Source organism: Orcinus orca, chromosome 2, assembly GCF_937001465.1.
Source record: "Orcinus orca chromosome 2, mOrcOrc1.1, whole genome shotgun sequence".
Classification (NCBI taxonomy): Eukaryota; Metazoa; Chordata; class Mammalia; order Artiodactyla; family Delphinidae; genus Orcinus; species Orcinus orca.
Window position 1 is genome coordinate 141729924 of NC_064560.1, and position 20799 is coordinate 141750722.

At 36.7% G+C, this 20799-nt stretch overlaps 1 protein-coding gene across 2 annotated transcripts in view; it reads right to left on the reverse strand.

Moving 5' to 3' along the window:
• Positions 1–9816: 9816 nt before the first annotated feature.
• The window catches only part of SEC23A (SEC23 homolog A, COPII coat complex component), a 66073-nt gene continuing 55090 nt past the window's right edge, over positions 9817–20799 (reverse strand). For both annotated transcript variants that reach the window (XM_033428401.2, XM_004269987.4), the window contains exons 19-20: positions 20184–20249; positions 9817–11235 (exon numbers count right to left, since the gene is read on the reverse strand). In XM_033428401.2, coding sequence (XP_033284292.1) covers positions 11146–11235; positions 20184–20249 — 156 coding nt within the window. In that variant the 3' untranslated portion in view covers positions 9817–11145. The remainder of the gene's footprint in view (positions 11236–20183; positions 20250–20799) is intronic.

Below are 20799 nucleotides of genomic sequence, written 5' to 3' on the forward strand. Positions count from 1 at the left end.
AAAAAAAACAGAGTGAATTAAAATATTCACTCAATTCAAGAGCTAGTTCAGCAATTCTTACAAAAAAGCCGAAAGTGAAAATAATACAGAGAAATGTAATGACACATCTATAAACAGAGAAAAAGAGCACAGAATAATTTTTGTCTCTTGACAAGTTTTGTTTTTCAATCCTTCTAAAATCTAATAGTAAAGAAGACTTGGCTAGAAATAATATTGTAATATTAATTTTGTTAAATCACAGAGTCAGAAATAAAGGAAAAATATACTCTAATGTATGAATCACCTAACACATAGAGAATCTTTCATTGATTATTTGAAATGAAATTATAATTTTCTTTCCAGGGAGGGTAAATGATTAAATACCTCATGCCTCCCTCCCTGCAGATATCTGACTGGTAGGTTAGTTCTATTTCTAACTTTCTAGAATTATCAGCAACTGATATTTTTAGCACAAGGCACTTCCCTATAAATCATTTTTATCTCTAGTGTATCAGCACTTATGTAACCTACATACTATTGCATATGAAGTGATTGAATTATAGTATCTCTGAGATATTTTTTATCAACAACTGCCAAGAAACACCGATGTTACACAGGCATCGTAGATTTATGCAAAGTAGTGTCCATTTTCAGCCCAGACTCCTAGCAGGGAGGGACTCTCATCACCAAAACACCCTTCCCATGGCTACAGCCCACAAAGAATCCCCACCAGCAGAACGGACCCAGCAGGCAGAGAAGAACACAACCACATTCTGCACAAAGCTGCTGCATCAGATCACCGTTTTCAAGAAAAAGAAAAGCAGACAGATGGCCTTGTCTAGCATTTGAGAGGCACACGTAGCCTTTCATTAGAATTCGTTGATGAAGATTTGTCTCTTCAGGTTTACTCTGAGCTGTTTATAAGCAAATCCTGTGACTCAGAGTAAAGGTCCTAAAGTAAGAACTATATATCACAGAGCAAATACTGTGGAGGAAGAGGTGAATGGGTGGGACCCAGGAGAAAATCTCCAGGTCCTGGGAAAAGCATATATGGAGAACAGCACTATTCCCAAGACATGCTGATTAAGAAGTATCCCTGAGGGCTTCCTTGGTGGCGCCGTGGTTGAGAGTCCGCCTGCCGATACGAGGGACACGGGTTCGTGCCCCGGTGCGGGAGGATCCCACATGCCGCAGAGCGGCTGGGCCCGTGGGCCGTGGCCACTGAGCGTGCGCGTCCGGAGCCTGTGCTTCGTGGCGGCAGAAGCCACAGCAGTGAGAGGCCCGCGTACTGCAAAAAAAAAAAAAGTATCCCTGAGAGAAGAGCCAGAGACTGACAATGGGATGCTCCACGTATGTGTAATTTATGCTATTCTTGTGGATGAATGTGAAACAAGTGACTTAGACTAAGATAACACAGATAGCAGATTACAACGTGAGCCATAAGACAGACCACCATTCAGAAATGTAAATGAGATGATGCATGTATCCCACCTAGCACAGGACATGGCTATTGTTAAGTGGGACTATGTCTATGACTTAGAGGGATCTATTTGGTAAAAGTGACCCCAAAATTATCAGCCTGCTAGGGTCTTCCTCAAGTAGTTGACAGGTGGAAAACTACACACACTGAACACGTTTAAAGGGACAGAGATAAAAATACATAATTACAGCTCATGATCCCTACTCATTCAATGCACTAATTACAAAGATGTGAAGTGAATTATATATAACTCCTATTACTCATTGATATTAAGGCTTTTTGTTGTCTTCAGAAAGCTGAAAGTGAGGAATTCTCCTGGATAGTGTTAGAAAGACACCCAATCCAGGTGAACCTTATCTGTTTCAAGTGAACAGGTTAAGACAAAACAGTGTATCTTCTGGGACTCTCCAAATGTGTCACATATCTCACTTTCTCTGATTAGTTTTCTGAATACCGAATCCCTATTCTTAGCAATAGCCAGGTGAAAAGGTAATATCATCATGGTCACTGTGATCTTTGTTTCACCAATAAGTTTAACTCTTCTTCAATAATGGGGATTTGATGTAAGGGCACATTTGGCAGTAAGGGTGAAAGGATTCCATAAATAGCCATGCTTCAAAATTCAAAGCCATCTAGGAACACTCCTCCAGCTGGAGCTCATGAACCTTAACCCTCTTGTTCCACCATCAACGTGCCTCTTCCACTCCTTGTTTCTTCTCATTTTTTTCTCTCATTACAGAATGGCTGCTGCTCTCTGGGTTTTCCTATTCAACTTTTAGAGGAGGGAAGTATAAATAGTCCCTTACTGGGAAAACTTTTTCATGCCAAGTCATTTCAGCAGCCAGTCTGTGGATTAGGTGCCTTTAGGAAACTTGATCCTGTGCCTTTGTCTAAGGAAGAGACTGGTGCTGGCTGCTTAGCTCAGCAGAGGAGCTACAAGCAGAGACTTGCTGAGTGCAACGGGCGCGATGATTGACGTCTCTAGTATACTATGTTAAAGATTTGGTTTTCTTGCCCTGTAGTGGCAACTTTAGATTTCACTTATGAATGGGTTTTATCAATAACAGGAACAGAGCTATATATACCATATAGCATAGCTACATCATTATTAAACACATTTTGTGTTCATATTTTTAATAATAAAAGTAAGTTCCGGTCATGTTTAAACATATCTTTTCGACCATCACAGTTTCATGATCTATTTAATCATGAGAAATCCTCACATCATTTCACAAAACTATTTTTTTGTGGAAGTCTTGCAGAAAGGTGGAGTTTTTTTCAAGCCAGTTAGTTTCCTTCATTAGATAGTCGGACAGCTAAAGATATCGACTTAAAACTGAAAGGTGCAGATGGAGAAGCAGATGCAGCTGTCGCCCATAAGGCTGAGCAAGCACAACGGGCACCGTGAATGTTCTTGCCAGAGAACCTACAATAATAAAACATTAGCTCCCTGAAACCCTGCTGGACTTTAGACTCCAAATGGAAACTGATCATAGAGTCATCAACAACAAGCCATGTCAAAATGTGTATGATACTCAATAAGTGAACATAATTGAAAAGGCCTACTGTAAATAAATATATAAGAAGATGAGAAGACACAACAAACACAGAACAGTAGTCTGTTGGTCTAAAGACTGCTCAGACTGTCAAATTTATTTTTCTAACTCCAGGAATATCCATGTCTATCTAACCCATAATGGTTATCTAAGTAACTAATAAACATACCTAATTAAGAACATTTCATAGCATGCCTTGGCTTTCACAGTCCTAAAAAATGGGATGCATCTTCCCTAAGATACTTAAAGGCAGTTATTAACTAAGCCATTCCACAGTTTATTACTCAGAATCTCATTTTCTCAACACCCCTATTAAAATATAGAAGCTCATTCTGGGTATTATCAAAACCCAGGATTCAATGAAAACATTCTCTTCAGTTATATGATATTGTACTCCCATTAATATTTCAGTAACTTGATAGCTTTTTTTATAAATTTATTTAATTTTAATTTATTTTTGGCTGTGTTGTGTCTTCATTGCTGCGCGCGGGCTTTCTCTAGTTGTGGTGAGTGGGGGCTACTCTTCGTTGCAGTGCGCGGGCTTCTCATTGTGGTGGCTTCTCGTTACAGAGCATGGGCTCTAGGCGTGCAGGCTTCAAGAGTTGTGGCACGTGGGCTCAGTAGTTGTGGCTCACGGGCTCTAGAGCACAGGCTCGGTAGTTGTGGTACACGGGCTTAGTTGCTCCTTGGCATGTGGGATCTTCCCGGACCAGGGCTCAAACCCGGGTCCCCTGCATTGGCAAGCGGATGCTTAACCGCTGGGCCACCAGGGAAGTGCCGATAGCCTTTTTAATAGAAATACTTCCTTGCTGAAAATGATGCATTTGATAAATCAGTTGGCTTAATGTTCTCATTAAAAGAAGAATTTTAGAATTAAACATTTCAAGAGACCATACATGATGGAATAATCTGTGCTCAACGGAGGAGGACTGTGTCTGACTCTGTTCTCCCTACCTACCTTGTTAGCACTTAGTCAAAAATTAAATAAGAGAAACCTCATCAAACCCGCAGCTTCAGTTATCAGTTTTATGCTTACAGTTCCCAAACCTGAGTCTCCTGACTCCAGAATGCACATCTCCAACTGACTGCTGGACTTTTTCTTATGGAAGTTCCAAACCATGGTGAAAATGTTGCTTCCAGCTGAACTTGCTATTTAAATTGTGGTCCAGAAAGCAGCAATGGTATCTGTCACCTGGGAGCTTGTTAGAAATGCAAAAATCTCAGACTCAATTTCAAACCTGCTTCGAAATCTGCATTTTATCATTACCAGGTGATTCCTATACCTGGTCAAGTTTGAGAAACACTGTGCTATGATTCTCTCATCTCCGTTGAATTTTTCTTCACAAATGTTTTCAAACATGCAAAATACTTGACCTATCAGCATCTCACAAGGATTTTATGAAGATTAATTTTTAAACCTCTGAGGATTAAGTTATTTGTAAACAAACGGTGCAGTCCTTAGAACAGGTTAAATGTATACATAGGATCATTCTGTGGCTGCTTCACCCCATTAAGGCAGCTAAGCAAGATCTTGACACAGATCAGAAAATAGAATTTTCCCCAGCAGATCAGGCCACATTTCCCCTAGGAAACAGATTAGCACCACCAGCCTCTTAATGCCCTTTTCTCACCTAAATATGTACTCCGGTTACTGAAGTTGGGAAACACATAGGGCTCTGTTGGAAAGTGGGTGCCTGATGCCCTGCTTGGAAAGCATATTTCTAAACTGGCACACACTTCCTGCATTATGGGCTGCCCCGCTCTCTTTTAATGACAGTATCAGAGTGCCAGATGGCTTTGTGGATCAATGGTTACAGTCCTCAGAATGTGTTGTGTAAAACAGATTTAAATGTTCACCATCAAATTCTGGTCCAGGCTTATTTTGGTATGTCACATATTAATCCCTCCCAATTCACTATCTTTTCTCTAAAAGTGTAAGTCACTTGTAGCACTCAGCAATTTACAGCTCTCTTGTCTTGTCACTGCAAGTGTCCTACAGAGGTCGGATGATCAACCATCAGGGACACTGTGAGGGAATTCTTGAACTGGGTAAGGAGATAGGACTTAATGACCTCAATGGACTCTTTTAACTACAAAATTCCATAATTTCTCAACTTCATAACTACTTCTACATTCATAAGTAGTAAATATGATTTTAACATCAAGTTTTCCCTGAAATTCATTAAAGGATAAATTTTAATTAAACAACTAAATAATTAAACAACTAAACAATGATGCTTCTTAATTGGCCTGGATAAAAAAAAAATTGAATAATTATTCATTTAAGATTTCCAGTAAAAGATTATTCAGAAGATAAGCTGATACCCAATTTCCTTCCTAGCTTTAGAAATGGGTTTAAGACTTTCAAAGCTATTATCTTTTTGGTTTTATGAAACATCTCCTCCATTTATTTTGTTTGTTTTCTATCCCATTAAAATTCTTATTTTATCATTATTATTTCCTTTGCCCTTCTTTCCTTAGATTTGTTGTTGCTTTTCATTTTCTTGAATTGAATACAAAGTTCATTTATTTTCAATCCTTCTTCTCCAGTTGCATTTAAAACAATATATATCCCTTGATATATAATCCTTTTTCTCATACCACAGGTTTTGATAGAGTACTTTTATTGTTCAATTCTAAATATGTTGTAATTTTCATTGAAATTTCTTATATAATTATGAGTAAATCAAACCTGACTGTTTAGTGTCTGAGGACAATAGTGTAACAAGGACAGAACACTAGGTTTGAGTTTTATCACCATGTGCCAGCAATTCCAAATAATGTCAGTGATAAAATACTCCAACATGAAACAATTTTTATTGGTCTACAATCTATACAATTGCTATGGCTACTGCTGAGTTTTAATAATATGTGTGTAACCTTCTGATTAGTACATTGTTACTACTTATCCTTTCATAAACATTGTGTTCTACATGGAACTTGATTCAGAGAACTCCCATACAATCCAGTCCCAACATACACAGACACCCTTGCATTTGGAAGGTTAAGTTAGTAACATTTTTTAAAATCATTACAGCTCCCTTGGGAAGATTTTGTGTCTTCAATACCCATGGTTCTAAATATCCTGGTGTTTAAACAGTAGGTTCAAATAATACCAGCACAGTAATTACAAAGATGAAAAAACAATTCTCTCAATCTATATATGACCACTTGGAGTTTTTGTTTGTGATTAAATTTTGAAACAGTGAAACACTGTGAACTCTGAGGTGTAATCTTTTTCGTAAGCGCAAATTTTAGTGTGTATATGGAAACTTTTACTGAATCTTAGTATCTTTACAATTAAAATTGTCTTTTTAAACTATTGCTTTAAAACTAAAGTATTGGGCTTCCCTGGTGGCGCAGTGGTTGAGTCCGCCTGCCGATGCAGGGGACGCCGGTTCGTGCCCCGGTCCGGGAAGATCCTACATGCCGCGGAGCGGCTGGGCCCGTGAGCCATGGCCGCTGAGCCTGCACATCCGGAGCCTGTGCTCCGCAATGGGAGAGGCCATAACAGTGACTAAAGTACTAACCAAGAAAATAAATCAGTACATTAGTGGCATAATTTAGAAATTTTTCTTGGTGTGAAGTTTTAGATGAGGTTGATCAGAAATCAAAACGGTTGCAGCCTAAACAGAATTGAACAATGTACAGTAAAACATTAAAAGTTTTTAAGTTGTTCCTCGAAGAGCAGCACACAGCAATTGTAGAGAAGACTTCTAATTGTATTAGAAGATTATTTGTCATTAGCTTTGCAATGACAAAATGTAAGATAGGCATTTACACTGAAGAATCAAATTCAAAGAATGCCAGGAAAGCAACAAAAAGATGTTGGTCTTAAATGGTCAGAAGAAACTAAAAGAGCAATGTTCAAATGCCTTGATCATTTTCACCATAAATGGACATTTGTTCTAAATCAATGGATCAAATAATGTCAATGTTCACCAGCACTGAGCCATTTGCTCTCCTTTTTGCAAAAGAAAAATTTTGGAGGGTTTTACCAAATGTAATAGGAATTTATCTTGAATTTTCTGGTTTATATATTTTAGTGGAATTTTTTAGACCAAGAAGCTTTTTGAAAGCCACTAAAATAAATCCTAAAAAAACAGTTTTAAGAATTTAGGAATTTATTGTGAAATGGAATTTTTATGAATCTCTATTAAACTTATCTTTGTTTTCCTATTTGTGTATCTGTTGCTTTACATGAAAAAAAAAAACTTTTGAAATTAATAAAAAGTGTTCTTCAATCAACTATGAGCAAAGAATGACCAACCTGGCTATACTCTGTAGAGCATGGGTACATGAAAAGAACAATTTTTATAAAGTCTTAAGACACATTTGCAGAAGGTTCAAAAATAGTACATGTAATATTGTTTATTACAGTGAAAGACCAATAAGTATTTTTCCATTTTCACAAAATTCACTAAAAAATATTAATCCATTATTTCTTCCTTTTTGTGTTTCTTATTTACCATGCTTTCCCATTTGCCATGCTGCCTTTTTTTTAAACATCTTTATTAGAGTATAATTGCTTTACAATGGTGTGTTAGTTTCTGCTTTGTAACAAAGTGAATCAGTTATACATATACATATACCCCCATATCTCTTCCCTCTTGCATCTCCCTCCCTCCCACCCTCCCTCTAGGGTGGTCACAAAGCACCGAGCTGATCTCCCTGTCATGCTGCCTTCTTAATCTTTCTTGCCTTCTCTTGATTGATCAAATTATTTTTATTGCTTCTTTTCCCCTACTGTTTGGAAGTTACACATTCTGGTGTAAAAAGTATGTATCCTGGTTTTATCTTTGTTACCCTTAACTTTTAAAAATACATAGCTAATTTTATGTTGATCTAAAAAAGCCTAAAGTTAATATTTCTATCCACCTTCCAAATGCTTTAGATGCATTACTATATATATTTTTCTATGTTTACTTAAGTTAAAAAAATCCTTAATATTCCAGGATCACATCTGCAACCCAAATAATTGGGCTTTATTTCAGTATAAGCCATAGATAGGGATGGGAGAGAAAAAAAATCTGATTTAGTAATGTAACTTCACTATTACATACTTGGTATTGCATACCTATTATTATAGTCACCAGATAATACATTAAACTTAGACCAGATTTTGTTTCAATATATTAAACAAAGAATGAACACAAGGAGAATGTATTAATTTCATAAAGTAAACTACTAAAAAGCAAACAAGAAACAAAAATATCTCTAGAATTACTTGATAAAATGCTCAAAATGAATACAAATTGAGCACATCAAAGTACAAGATGTATGCATGTACATCGGAAACAGGAAAAATATAAATTAAAATGTAAAGCTAGACATTAGAAAACAAATAATCCTAATTTGTCAGTATTGTTTGAAAAATAACTGAAAAAATATATTCATCTTTTTAAAAGCCAAGTGCAATGAGCCATAGCATTTAGTTTGTAACAGCCAATAAAGAATGCATTTGCTCTTGTCACTATATTGACCCCAAACATCACACCTAAGACTAATGCTTAGGTAGAACTAGAGACCACTCTCCAGCACTACCTTTCCAATTGCATCCTTTGTACTATTTCTAGGAGAGAGCTATGGATTTGATGTGTAGTATACAATGTTACCAGGTCAAAGTGTTTGGATTTCATTACGAGGGCAGAGGGAATGACATAATCATATCCACGTTTCAGTGAATTGAAGAGAAAGATGGAGAAAAAGAGACTGGGGAAAGCAGACTGGTTAGAAGGCTATTTCAACAAACCAGGTGAGATATGATGAAGGTAGAATAGCAGTAAGATGGAGAACAGTAAACAGATTAGGGAGATATTACAGAGATAGAATTGGTATAATTTGGTTACTAAAGATGTTGAGGAGAGTAAGAGTTGAAAATGATTCCTTAGTTTCTGGTCTGGACTGGAAAACAAGCACAGTCCTTAGATGCAGTCTGGGCTAGGGAATATGAGAGGGAAGTTTACCAAGTGGAGAACTGGATAGAGGAAGTATCAGATCATTTTTGGAATCAGCCAATAAAAGCATAAATTTATTCTGTTACAACAAAATGTAAGTGTGCATAGATGAGATCTAAAGTCATTTTTAGAGATAAAGCCACTAGGGGTAAGTAGGTTCAAGAATGAATTCCCTAATAGTTCTGGACACACCAAAGCTTCTCAGTGCTGCTAGTGATTTAGCAAATATTCGTTATCCACTCTAAGTTCATTAAAAGGGTTAAACATTTCTTCCTTCAAGTCTATTTAAATAGCTAGCAATTTAGTAATAGCTAAATTATACACAAAAATTATCCAGGGTGACTTCTTTCAAATGGTAAGCTAAAAGGGTATGATGATATATTTGTTCATCCTTATCCCTTAAATACAGAGATACTTTAGTACCTTCGGCTGTAACTGCTTTAGAAGTAGAGGAGAGTTTAGGAGTAAGTAGCGGCTCATCACTCAAGAGAAGAAAAAACAATGCATTCTTAAAGGATATAAGTTAAGGGGCCAGGCAAGCTAAACATGTATCATCATCACAGGGATTTTCCTCAGTTCCTTATAGCAAAAACAAATAACTATTTGGGAGATGAAAATGCTCTAAAATTGATTGTGGTTATGGCTACACAACTCCATGAATATTCTAAAAACCATTGAGCTTTACACTTCAAATGGGTGAATTGTGTAACATGTGAATTAAACCTCAATAAAGCTGTTATTTTTTAAAATGAGTAACTTTTTAATCCACTAATATCAGGTTTTATAAATGCTTTAATTTTACATTAGGCTTTTCAGGCTTAATAGGTTTCAAAATAAGCAGGAAAACAGAGAAAAAGTATATTTTATTGGTATTTAGACCTAGCACAGTTCAAATCAAATAAAATGGAACAGAGCAACTTATTTACTCTAATTGAATATAACATATAAACAATTTTTTTAAGTTTCTGTCTATTTTACCATCAGATGATAGTGTTCATGCAAGTACAATCATGACACTGTCCTTCCGGGCCCATATCATAGCACCACCTTTTATTTGCAGTACTTGATATAAATTTCATTGTCAAACATATCTTGCTTTAGCAATGTAAACATTTGCTACAAGTAAACTTTAAGAGGTAAAAGTGAATGATACTAATGAATAAATCAAAATAGAACTGAGCATCACATGATAAAATTCAACAGAATATTAGATAATACTGTTTCAATAAGAACTACAACTTAATAAAGTTCACAAAATGGAAGCAAAAACCAAAAGTAGTGTGTAAACTCCCAAAATAGTTTAAAATACTGGAGGATATAACGTAAAATTTACCTCAGAAAAACAAAGGGAAACAACAAAACCATGCAGTGAATACCAAATTTGGTTTAGAAGTTACAGAAGTCCTTTTACTGCAAAGCCTTTCTAAAATGTACTGTGCCAAACTGTTTATTTTCTATCTCCCTTTATAAAAAAATTATCACTTTTAATCACATAGTTGAATACTTTGTGGGAATTTCACATATGTTGCCAACTGTGGAATTGTTACCCAAAAACTTTCATCTCTAAACTATTTTTTCAAATGACCAAAACATTAAATTATCTTCATAAAAATTACCATACATAAAGTCAAATAATTCCTAAACAAATCATCATAAAAGTAAATCTGCCTTAACAGAGTAAATACAGAAATAGTGTATACATAAGTGCTGAAAATCACAGAAAAATATTCAATGAATAGGCAAAAATTCTCACATTTATCATTACTGTTGATGATTTGCTTTACTTTTTGGTTAAAATTAAGAAACAAGTTTTCAAAATGTCAAAACATTCAGTGCCACTTTGAATTTGTCTGCAACATACAAATGAGTTATATCTCTGTAGTACAAGGCAGACTCTATTTTTACTTTTTAACATAAGTTATAAAGACCTCAAATTTCTAAAACCAGTTATAATACTGTGACAAGCAAAACAAATTTGTTCTTATTGCTCTTATATTCTAGCTTAATCTACAAACATGAACATTTTTCCATTTGTTGTCTCAAACCATACTAATACAAAAAGAGTCTAGAGAGATCTCTCTGTTGGTTTCCACAGATTAACTGAAAAAAGGGGGAAAAAAAGAAACTGAAATATTATTTCATCTTCTTAAGTGTTCTTAATATGTTTAGCACATCAAGCAGCACTTGACACAGCAAGTTTCTTTAAGTGATCCATAAACACTTGTAAACTAACATCATCTGTGAGAATAGGTGCTCCAGACTCCTAGAGGAAAAGAAAGATATTTTCTATGATTAAAACACAGGAGATGATACCTTATATAAACAAATGTGTAAAAAAACAGACAAGGAAATCATTTTAAGCAGAATGTCTATGCTCCCTGTTGTAATAATAAAGAATCTGCTGGCCTTTGTCCCAGATTCCTGTTCCCAGACTCCTGAGAGGGGAACTACATCCTTAGAATTTCCTGAAAGTAGTATCTGTTATTCATGAGCCCCTCAGATCACACCTGAGTTTATGCTATGAGATGAGATGACTCAGGATAGGGACCAGTCACCAGAAAGATCAACCATGTAATTAGATGCCTGGGCTTTAAGAGAGCCTGACCTCCAGGGAGGAAGAGATGCAGGGCTAGAGATTCAATCAATCATGCCTAAGAGAAACAAAAGCAAAAACAATAAAACCACTGGATACCAAAGCCCAGCGGAGCTTCCTGTTTGAGGAATACATCAATGTGCTGCAAGGGTGACGCACCCTGATTCCATGGGAAAAGGGCACAGAAACTCTGTATCTGGGACCCTCCCAGACCTTGCTGTCTCTTCCTTTAGCTGGACCTAACTTGTAACTTTTATACTAAAACTGTAATCATAAATATAGTGCTTTCCTGAGTTCTGTGAGTTGTTCTAGGGAATTACCAAACCTGGGGAGGGGGGTTATGGGAACCCACCCCCCACCCACTGCCCACCCCAGCACCCTCCCTTTCTCACCACCCCCCCCACACACGGATTTGTAGCCAGTTGGTCAGAAGTGTGGGTAACCTGGGATTCGACTTTCGGCTGGCATCTGAAGTCGGGGCAGTCTCGTGGACCATGTCCTTTAACTTTTGGAGTCTGCACTAACCCCATGTGGTCAGAGTCAGATTTGTACTGCAGTTTACCAATTGGCCTTACATTAGCTCCATACCCAACTTAATCTTTAAAGTAGTAAAGTGTTCATTTGTCTTGAATGTATTGGTGTTTTTATCACTACTAAGAAATAAGTCTCCCTTATTGCTGCCTGTTTACTAAAATAAAATTCCACTCACACATTTTAGCAGAACTGCCAGATGGAAGGAAGAGAATTTATATCATTTTTAAAATAAACTATACTTATATATTTTCATTCAAGTAATTTTAATTGATTTCTGTGGGTTCTAAGTAATTAACAAGGGTTAGGGAAAATTCCTAACTTCTATTTTAATAAAAACTGTGTTGATTACCTTAGTAATCCAATCCACTAATAATGAAATTTTATTGTAGCAAGAAAGTTTTTCTAGAATATTTTATATCTGGATTTTTTTGTTTTTTTTTGCGGTATGCGGGCCTCTCACTATTGTGGCCTCTCCCGTTGCGGAGCACAGGCTCTGGACGCGCAGGCTCAGCGGCCATGGCTCACGGGCCTAGCCGCTCCACGGCATGTGGGATCTTCCCGGACCGAGGCGCGAACCCGTGTCCCCTGCATCGGCAGGCGGACTCTCAACCACCGCGCCACCAGGGAAGCCTTCTATATCTGGATTTTTAAAGTTTTCACCTGATATCCAGTTTCTTATTTATCAGTATATATAAAATACCTAAAACAAGGAAATTAAGTAATTTTCAGAGGATACCAGCAAGTTAGTGGCAAATATGAGCTCTGACTTTATAGGTCTTGTGGTTCTAGGCTGGCATAGCCAGATATGTCATAACCTCTCCTGAATACTGGAAAATCAATTTTATTATGTGTTTTCATATGTGAATTTATAAGAACTTGAAAAACTTGATAATGAAGGGAGACAACAGCACTGTAATTAAGAGCTCCGAGTTTGGAGCCTGACTGCCGAGCTCACATCCTGGCTCTGCCACTTACTTAACCTCTCTGAATCTTAGTTTCCTCATTTGTAAAATACAGATAATAACAGAACCTATTTCACGTGGTTGTTATAATGATTAAATGAGTTAAACTTTGTAAAGCAAACACAACAATACCTGACACACACAGTAGGCATATAACATTATTATTATTATACCTGAATTTTTTGCATTTTACACATTTTCCACCTCAATTCACCCAATCCCAGATCTATTTCTCCTAGTCAAGACAAAATATATATGGATTTTCTAATTCATATACTGTGATCTTATTTGAAGTGATTAATACGAATGCTCAACTCAATCTTATCAAAAATTTGCAGTTGATTGATCTCAACTTTACAACTGCACTCTTTTTCTCTTTAAAATATATTCAGGATTAAGCAAAAAGTTCCAAGCTTTATATCATTTAGTATATGAAGCACTATAGCAACAGAGACCTCCAGCACCCTGTCACAGAAGCAGTGTTGCAGTGGTGCCCTCTTCAGGCCATCCGTGGATAATACTTACACTGGGTACTTGATTTCTGACGAAAAGAAAACTAAGGTATTAAATTCCATAATTTTTAGTAAAATGCTTGGCTACCATGTTAACGCCCTAAATTTCAATCATCAATTTAGCTTAATGGTTAAAAATTCTGATTCTGGGGTTAGAATGACCTAGGTTCAAATCCAGACCCTGTCACAGTTTAGCTGTGTGATTTGAGGTAAGTTAACTTAACCTATATAAGCCTCAATTTCCTCTTCTGAAAAATAGGATTAATAGTACTCACCTCACAGGAGTGTTTTAACAAATAGAAGTGTATGAAAATCTTAGCATAATGACTAAAACACAGTACAGACTCAGCTTATTAGCTATTATTATCTATAAAAATATTAACATAATTTCTCTTACAAAAATCATAGGTCAAAAAAGACCTTAGGGCTCTTGGTTTCTTTCTTACTTCTAATTAACGTATTTATTTAATTTTGACATTTCAAACAGCATTACAGGAAAGGGATGTTTTCAAATTTAACAAAATATAAAGACTGAGAAACACTGATTTAAATATGTCAGACCAAAATTTCATTGTTTTTAGACACATGAAAAAGTTTAATACAAATGAAAGATTTTTCAAATAGTTTGGAACCAATCTTAAAAAAAGAAATGGTCTAAGTAAAATCCTATAGAAATTTTTTTGTTTTGTTTTTGTAAGAATCTATTCATAAAAGATAGGATCAAATGTCAGCTTCCCCCAAAGGTGTAACTGTAACTAATTCCTAAATTTTGCTAAATCAAATGCATTTCTGGGGGCTTTCCCTGGCGGTCCAATGGTTAAGACTTCGCACTTCCAATGCAGGGGGAGCAGGTTCAATCCCTGCTTGGGGAACTAAGACCCCACATGATGTGCGGTGTGGAGTGGCCAAAAAATTACAAAAATTTTTAAAGTGTATTCCTGGAAAAGATGATTATATTTTCTAAAATGCAATAATGAGAAGAAACCCAAACTGTCTTCAACTGCCTCTTTGAGGAAAACACTTTATAAAAAATCTAAGGAGAAACAGACCTGATAACAATGTAATTAAAACCACCATATAGTATAAGGACATAATTTAACTTAATGACTATAAATATTTAAACAACTTTTTATCAAATCAATAAAAAGAATTCACTTAATAACAAGTAAGTACACTTAAGTTTCTCCAAAGGTGATGGCTTTCAAAACTGAGTACTGAATAGATGAATGGGTGGATGGATAAACAAATGAGTGAATCAGATAAACAAGATGCATGTTTATTCCTTTGCCTGGGATTTCCTTCTCCATCATATTCATCCAATGAAATAATCTCCATCTTTCAGGGTCTGGCTTAAGTGTTAGGGCTCTTGTTCATGTCTCTAATGCCCCTACTTCCAGGCAGTAATAATTAAACTTCAGTTTAAAAATAGGTTTTCTTTCCTATCTTAAATATCTTTAGAGAGACTTTTTTTCCAGTGATAAAAAGGAAAACTAATAACTAATATTTACTGAGTATTACTGGGCATATCAAGTATGTGTCATCAAACTCTATAACAGACAAGGAAGAGAAGGCATAGGAAGTTTAGTAACCTGCAGAGTTTTCAACTACCAGCCCAGAATGATGCCTCTCCATGTTTAACAGCTCAACAAGTTCTTTACTTTATATGTCTTCCATCCACATCTCCATGCTGTAATTTAAACCTCCCCAAACAAGGAACAAGCCATTATTTCCATGAACTAAACCATGTTTTTTTAATGCAGAAATTCAGCCACAAAGAGATAGGTTTTATTTGGTCTTCATAATGTGAGCTCACAACATTTTGCTAATTGAATTATGTGTATGACAACAATCATCTGGAGGGGAGGAACACTACCCCCTTTAGAAAAGGATTTGTGTACCCTCCCCACAAGCCCTAGTCTGCCATATCCCGCTGCCTCCAGGTATTGCTTTTTGACACTGAGAGTCAAGTTTTCTTATATGCAGCCAGGTTCACTCATTTGTTCACCTGGTCCCTAGGGGCATGTGAATATGTGACCCCTGACAAGTACTATTTTAAAGTATCCTTCAATCCTTTAACCTCCCCTTCATATTGATTATTCACCATTTCCATTAACTCTATTAACTTTATTTATTGGTGCTACTTTTCTATATTCTTGTGATTTTTTTTTCTTAAATAAGTTCTTCTTAAGTTGTGGGATCCAGAACCAAAACCAATACTCAGTTAACTAGAGTTAAGTATAATGGAAAGTCTGATTCATGGTACATCCTGTACTCCAAACTTCCACATCACAGTAATATTTGGCTTTTTGTTCCCCCAGCAACTGGAAGAGGGTGAGGGGTGATATTGAGAGTCTATACGTATATGTGTTATATGGGCACAAATTTTTCTCACATGTGCTATGTGTACCCTGTGAACACCTTCCAACAGTAAGTTCCTTTCTTTGCTGTAAAAAACTCCTCACCTTTCAGGACTTTTAGATCGTGAATTCAATTTATTTATCTATATCACGAAAGCTTCTTCACTCCTAAAGCATCTCTCTGTTCTCCTGTCCAGATCTATTATAGTCAATATATGCTATGTTTAAGGTACTGTGGAAAGTCAAAGATGAAAATCTAACAGGAGAAATAAGTGTCATCAGAAATAGATTAAAAAAGGGGGTGGGGATGAAGCGCCAGGGATATTACACAATATCCAGTCATGCAATCACAGAAAAGGTTTCATGGAGTCAGTAAACTTTGCACTGAGCCTTGAGGGATGGCTATGATGTGTTACAAGTGGTGATAGGGACAAGTCACATGCTCAGTGTATTCAGAGTGCAGTAAGAAGTCCAGTTTGGCTAAAAAGACTAAAGAGTAGCTAAAAGTGGACAAAGCTATTTGGAGCATACCACAAAGGACCCTCAATAGCAATATAGAACTTCTATGTAACTTAGTAGGGGGTTATTAAAGATTTCTAGGCAGTGCTTTGACTTAGAACGGCTTTAGGGGGACCACTCTGGCCAGTGCCAAAATGGAGGAAAAGGCTGAAGCCCCAAGAGCAGGTAATTCCAACAGTCTATGTGAATAGTAACAAGGGCCTGACTTCGATTAGTGACAAGGAAAGGAGGGAATGGACAGCGAAAATAAGTCAGTAATTAGGGGCAGAAAGGAGAAGATGTAAATGACTAAAGTTCCAAGCCTTGGGAATTGAGAGAACAGTGGGGCCCTCTATAAAAATAGGAAAGTCAGTCAGTACAAGATAGTGTGAAAGAGTTCAAGTTGGGGCATGCTGCTTATGAAGTGTCTACAGAAAACTCTAGTGCTGTGCAGCAGGCAGTTATAGAAATTCCAGTCTATAGGTCACTGTGAAGCCAAACCAAAGATGGAGATTTACAAGTTAGCCTCAGATGAAAGATGAAGCCATAGGAGTGGATACAATCACCCAGAGAAACAGTGAATGTACAGAATTCAAGGCAAACTTTTTTTTTTTTTGCAGTACGCGGGCCTCTCACTGTTGTGGCCTCTCCCATTGCGGAGCACAGGCTCCGGACGCGCAGGCTCAGTAGCCATGGCTCACGGGCCCAGCCGCTCCACGGCATGTGGGATCTTCCCGGACCGGGGCACAAACCCGTGTCCCCTGCATCGGCAGGCCGACTCTCAACCACTGCGCCACCAGGGAAGCCCAAGGCAAACTTTTGAGGCACCTCTATATTCAAAGGAAAAGGACCTTAATCCCAATTACTGCTTCGTTGCTCTTCTAACCAGCCTGGACCCCACATTCAGTTATCTAACTTCGTTCTCAATTATTCTACTCCCTTTGCTGTGTCCATCTTTCTTACCTCCAGTCCTAAATTAGCCCCAATGCAATGTCTGAATTACAAAGCACGGCTAGAGAACATTACAGAAGCATGCTCAAGAAACTGTTAGTAAATAAAATGGATCCTCACCATGCTGTAAAAGTCTTTTATTCATCTTCTGTTGCTTTCTTATATTCCCTATAGCTGTTTTTAATCTTTTCTATTTTCTAGTTCTTAACCCCAGCATTTCTCTCTCTTAGCAAATAATCTTTTACTGAAAAGAAACAGGCTTATCCAATGTGAGTTTTCTCTCCACCTCAAAAATCTTTCTCTGTCTTCACCCTTCTTCTCACCCTTTGCTTTTGCAGAAAGAAATGTCCTGCCTCCTTACCAATGCTTAACCACCACACAATGCGTGTGATCACACTGTCTCCTTTTGAGGATCTTAAACATCTATACACTGTTCTTTTGTGTCTCCCCTACATTAGCTCCTTACACTTGGTCCACAAATAAATTCTGTGCCCTTACTGTAGTAACAATCATCCTACCCTTCACTCAGGCTAAATTTGCAAAAGAATCATTTATACACACACACACACACACACACAGAGAATCATTTACACTTATGACCTCCACTTCTTTACCACCTACTAATTCCTTACAATCTATCTGCTACTCAACCACTATATTAAAGCTGCTTACCAAGGGCCAAAAATAACCTCCTAATCATCAAAGCAAGTGTCTGCAGCACCTCAATATTTGCTACTCCCTTCTTCTTCCTTCTATAACGTCCTCCCTCATCATTTAGGATGTGGTATTCTTCTAATTTTCCTTCCACTTCTCTGATTATTTATAAAATATTCCTACCACTTGTACTTCCTCAAGGTTTTATCTCATCCTTGCTTTGCCTCTCTATTCTCTCCTTGGACAAGAATCCACTGTGATGACTTTAAGTATCACTTGTCTATGAATCCTTGCCCTGATCACCAAACCCAAATTCTCAACAATCTGCTCAATTTGGGCATCTAGATGGTATCTCAAACTCAAAGTCTAAACCCAAACATTTTCAGGAATTCCCTGGTGGTCCAGTGGTTAGCACTCTGCGCTCTCACTGCCAAGGGACAGGATTCAATCCTTGGTCAGGGAACTAAGATCCCACAAACAATGTGGCAAAAAAATAAAATAAAACAAAAAATAAAAAATAAATAAAATCAAACATTTTCTTTCCACCCTCCCACTTACTGGCACATGTTCTCCTCAGTTACCCAGGCTCAAAACCCAATATTACCTTGTTCTCCCTCAACTATTTATTTTTCAGAAATTCAAACCTAGAGAAAAGTACAATGAACAAACACCCACATACTCTAAACATAACATCACCAATCAACATTTGCCACATTTTCTTTATGTTTCTATATATTTTTCCTTTTCTTTTTCTTCTTGTTAAATAATTTCTGCAAGTTGAAGACATCATGATATTTTACCCCCAAACACTTCAGGATATATCTCTCAAGATCGAGGACAATCTCCTACATAACCACAACACCATTATCACACTCAAGAAATTTAATAATATTATACTAGTATCTGACATATAGTCCACATTCAAATATCACAAATCATCCCAATTATGTTCTTTATAAGCTGTTCTCTCTCTCTAATCCAGAATTCAGTCAGAATTCACATTTTGCATATAGCTGTCTTGCCCTGGGGTAAGTTTTCCTTTCCTGCAACTTCTAATCAAATCTCACCGAGTCTACTTTTGAAATATCGCTCAGATCTACTCTTTTTCACCATCTCGTCTTCCTTCCCTTTCACTTGGATTACTTCGATAGATACAGTTTCAACCTACACACTGCTCCCAATTAATCTTAAGATTCGACTGTATTATCTAAGACCCAAATTTGCCCCTCTGTCCAAAAACCTTCAATAACATTCCATTACTTACCAAATAAAGACTCAGCTCCTCAGTCCTCAGCCTGGCATTGAAGAGTCTCCACAATTTGGCTGCACAATATATTGCCAACTTATAGTTCTACTATTCATCCCTACGTGTACCCTTTACCTTACTCCATACTGTCTTCTCCCTAGAAATCTCTTCCTCATACAATTTCTACTTACTGGATTAATAACCACTCTAAAAGGAAATGTCTCTTTTTCTGAGCTCTATTCTGACACCCTCTCCTGCTGCCACCATGTGACCTCTTCCACTCCTCCTCGTCTATCCCCCTGTAATACTTTAAATCTTCCTAAAAGCACATAGCCCACTCGGCCTTGTACTTTAACTACTTAGGTATGTATTTTATTTCTAATACTAGACTACAAGCTCTTCAAAGGCAGGGATGATCACTGTGGATCTTAAAGTACCAATACAAAGTCATGAAGATTGGAACACTTGATAAATGTTGATATATTGTATCAAGAGGTAGGACTTCCACCAAATTAAAATATATTAATAATGATTTCCAGGCTTCCAGCCTCTCCTGCTCAACCACAATCCCTGACCACTCCCAGCTTACTGTGGCCTTTTATAGTTCATAGTCTAGCATTAAGCTTGAATCATCACCTCCTATCTCATATTATACACTTTATTGCTTTTTGTCTCAAGGGTAAAGTGTTAAGCTTGAAATATGAAGGGGTTCTATCTATTTGATATAATCACTTTTTTATTTTCTGTGGTGCCACCAAATGCTAATTCTATTTTCGACTCTTATTTTTTTATTACTTTTCCAACAGACATTACCAAATACATAGGAAAAAATGTAGCATTCACTAAAATAACAAACTATAATAACACAAAGAAATAATTTCCAACATCTGCTATTTACACTTACCTGTCCCCAGGCATACATATTATTATGAGTCTGTGAAGGGTTGACTTTCGAAAGCAGGAAACGCGCCTTAAAAGCAAAGAAGAAATAACATTATCCATCAAAAATAGATTTGGTCAATATAGGCTAAACAAATGTATTATACTATCTAAACTCAATTTTATTTAATATGTTTTGGTCAAATTAACTTTATTAAAATACAACTTTAAAAAAATGAACTAAAGTTTGAAATATATAGGCCACTATATGTTACACATAAATAATAAATGTAACCTCTTCTCGCCAAATCATACATACATAATAACATTCATAGTAACAAATACAAATTGTTGAGTCCAAAACTCAGCATATAAAGATTATGTCTGCAACAATTATGACAAGGTTACTGTGACATTTACCAAATACCTAGTCTGAAATGTCATCAGAGGTTGGAAGTCCCCAAAAATGATAAAAATAAAAGCCATGAAAACCTATACATGTTCTTTTACTTTAAACAATGACTCTCAAACTTTTTTAAACTGTAGGCTATTCCATGAGAGCACTTACCCAACGTTTTACCCATCTATCCACTATGCCTTATCATCATTAAATAATAACCAGAATAAAAGAGGAAGACAGC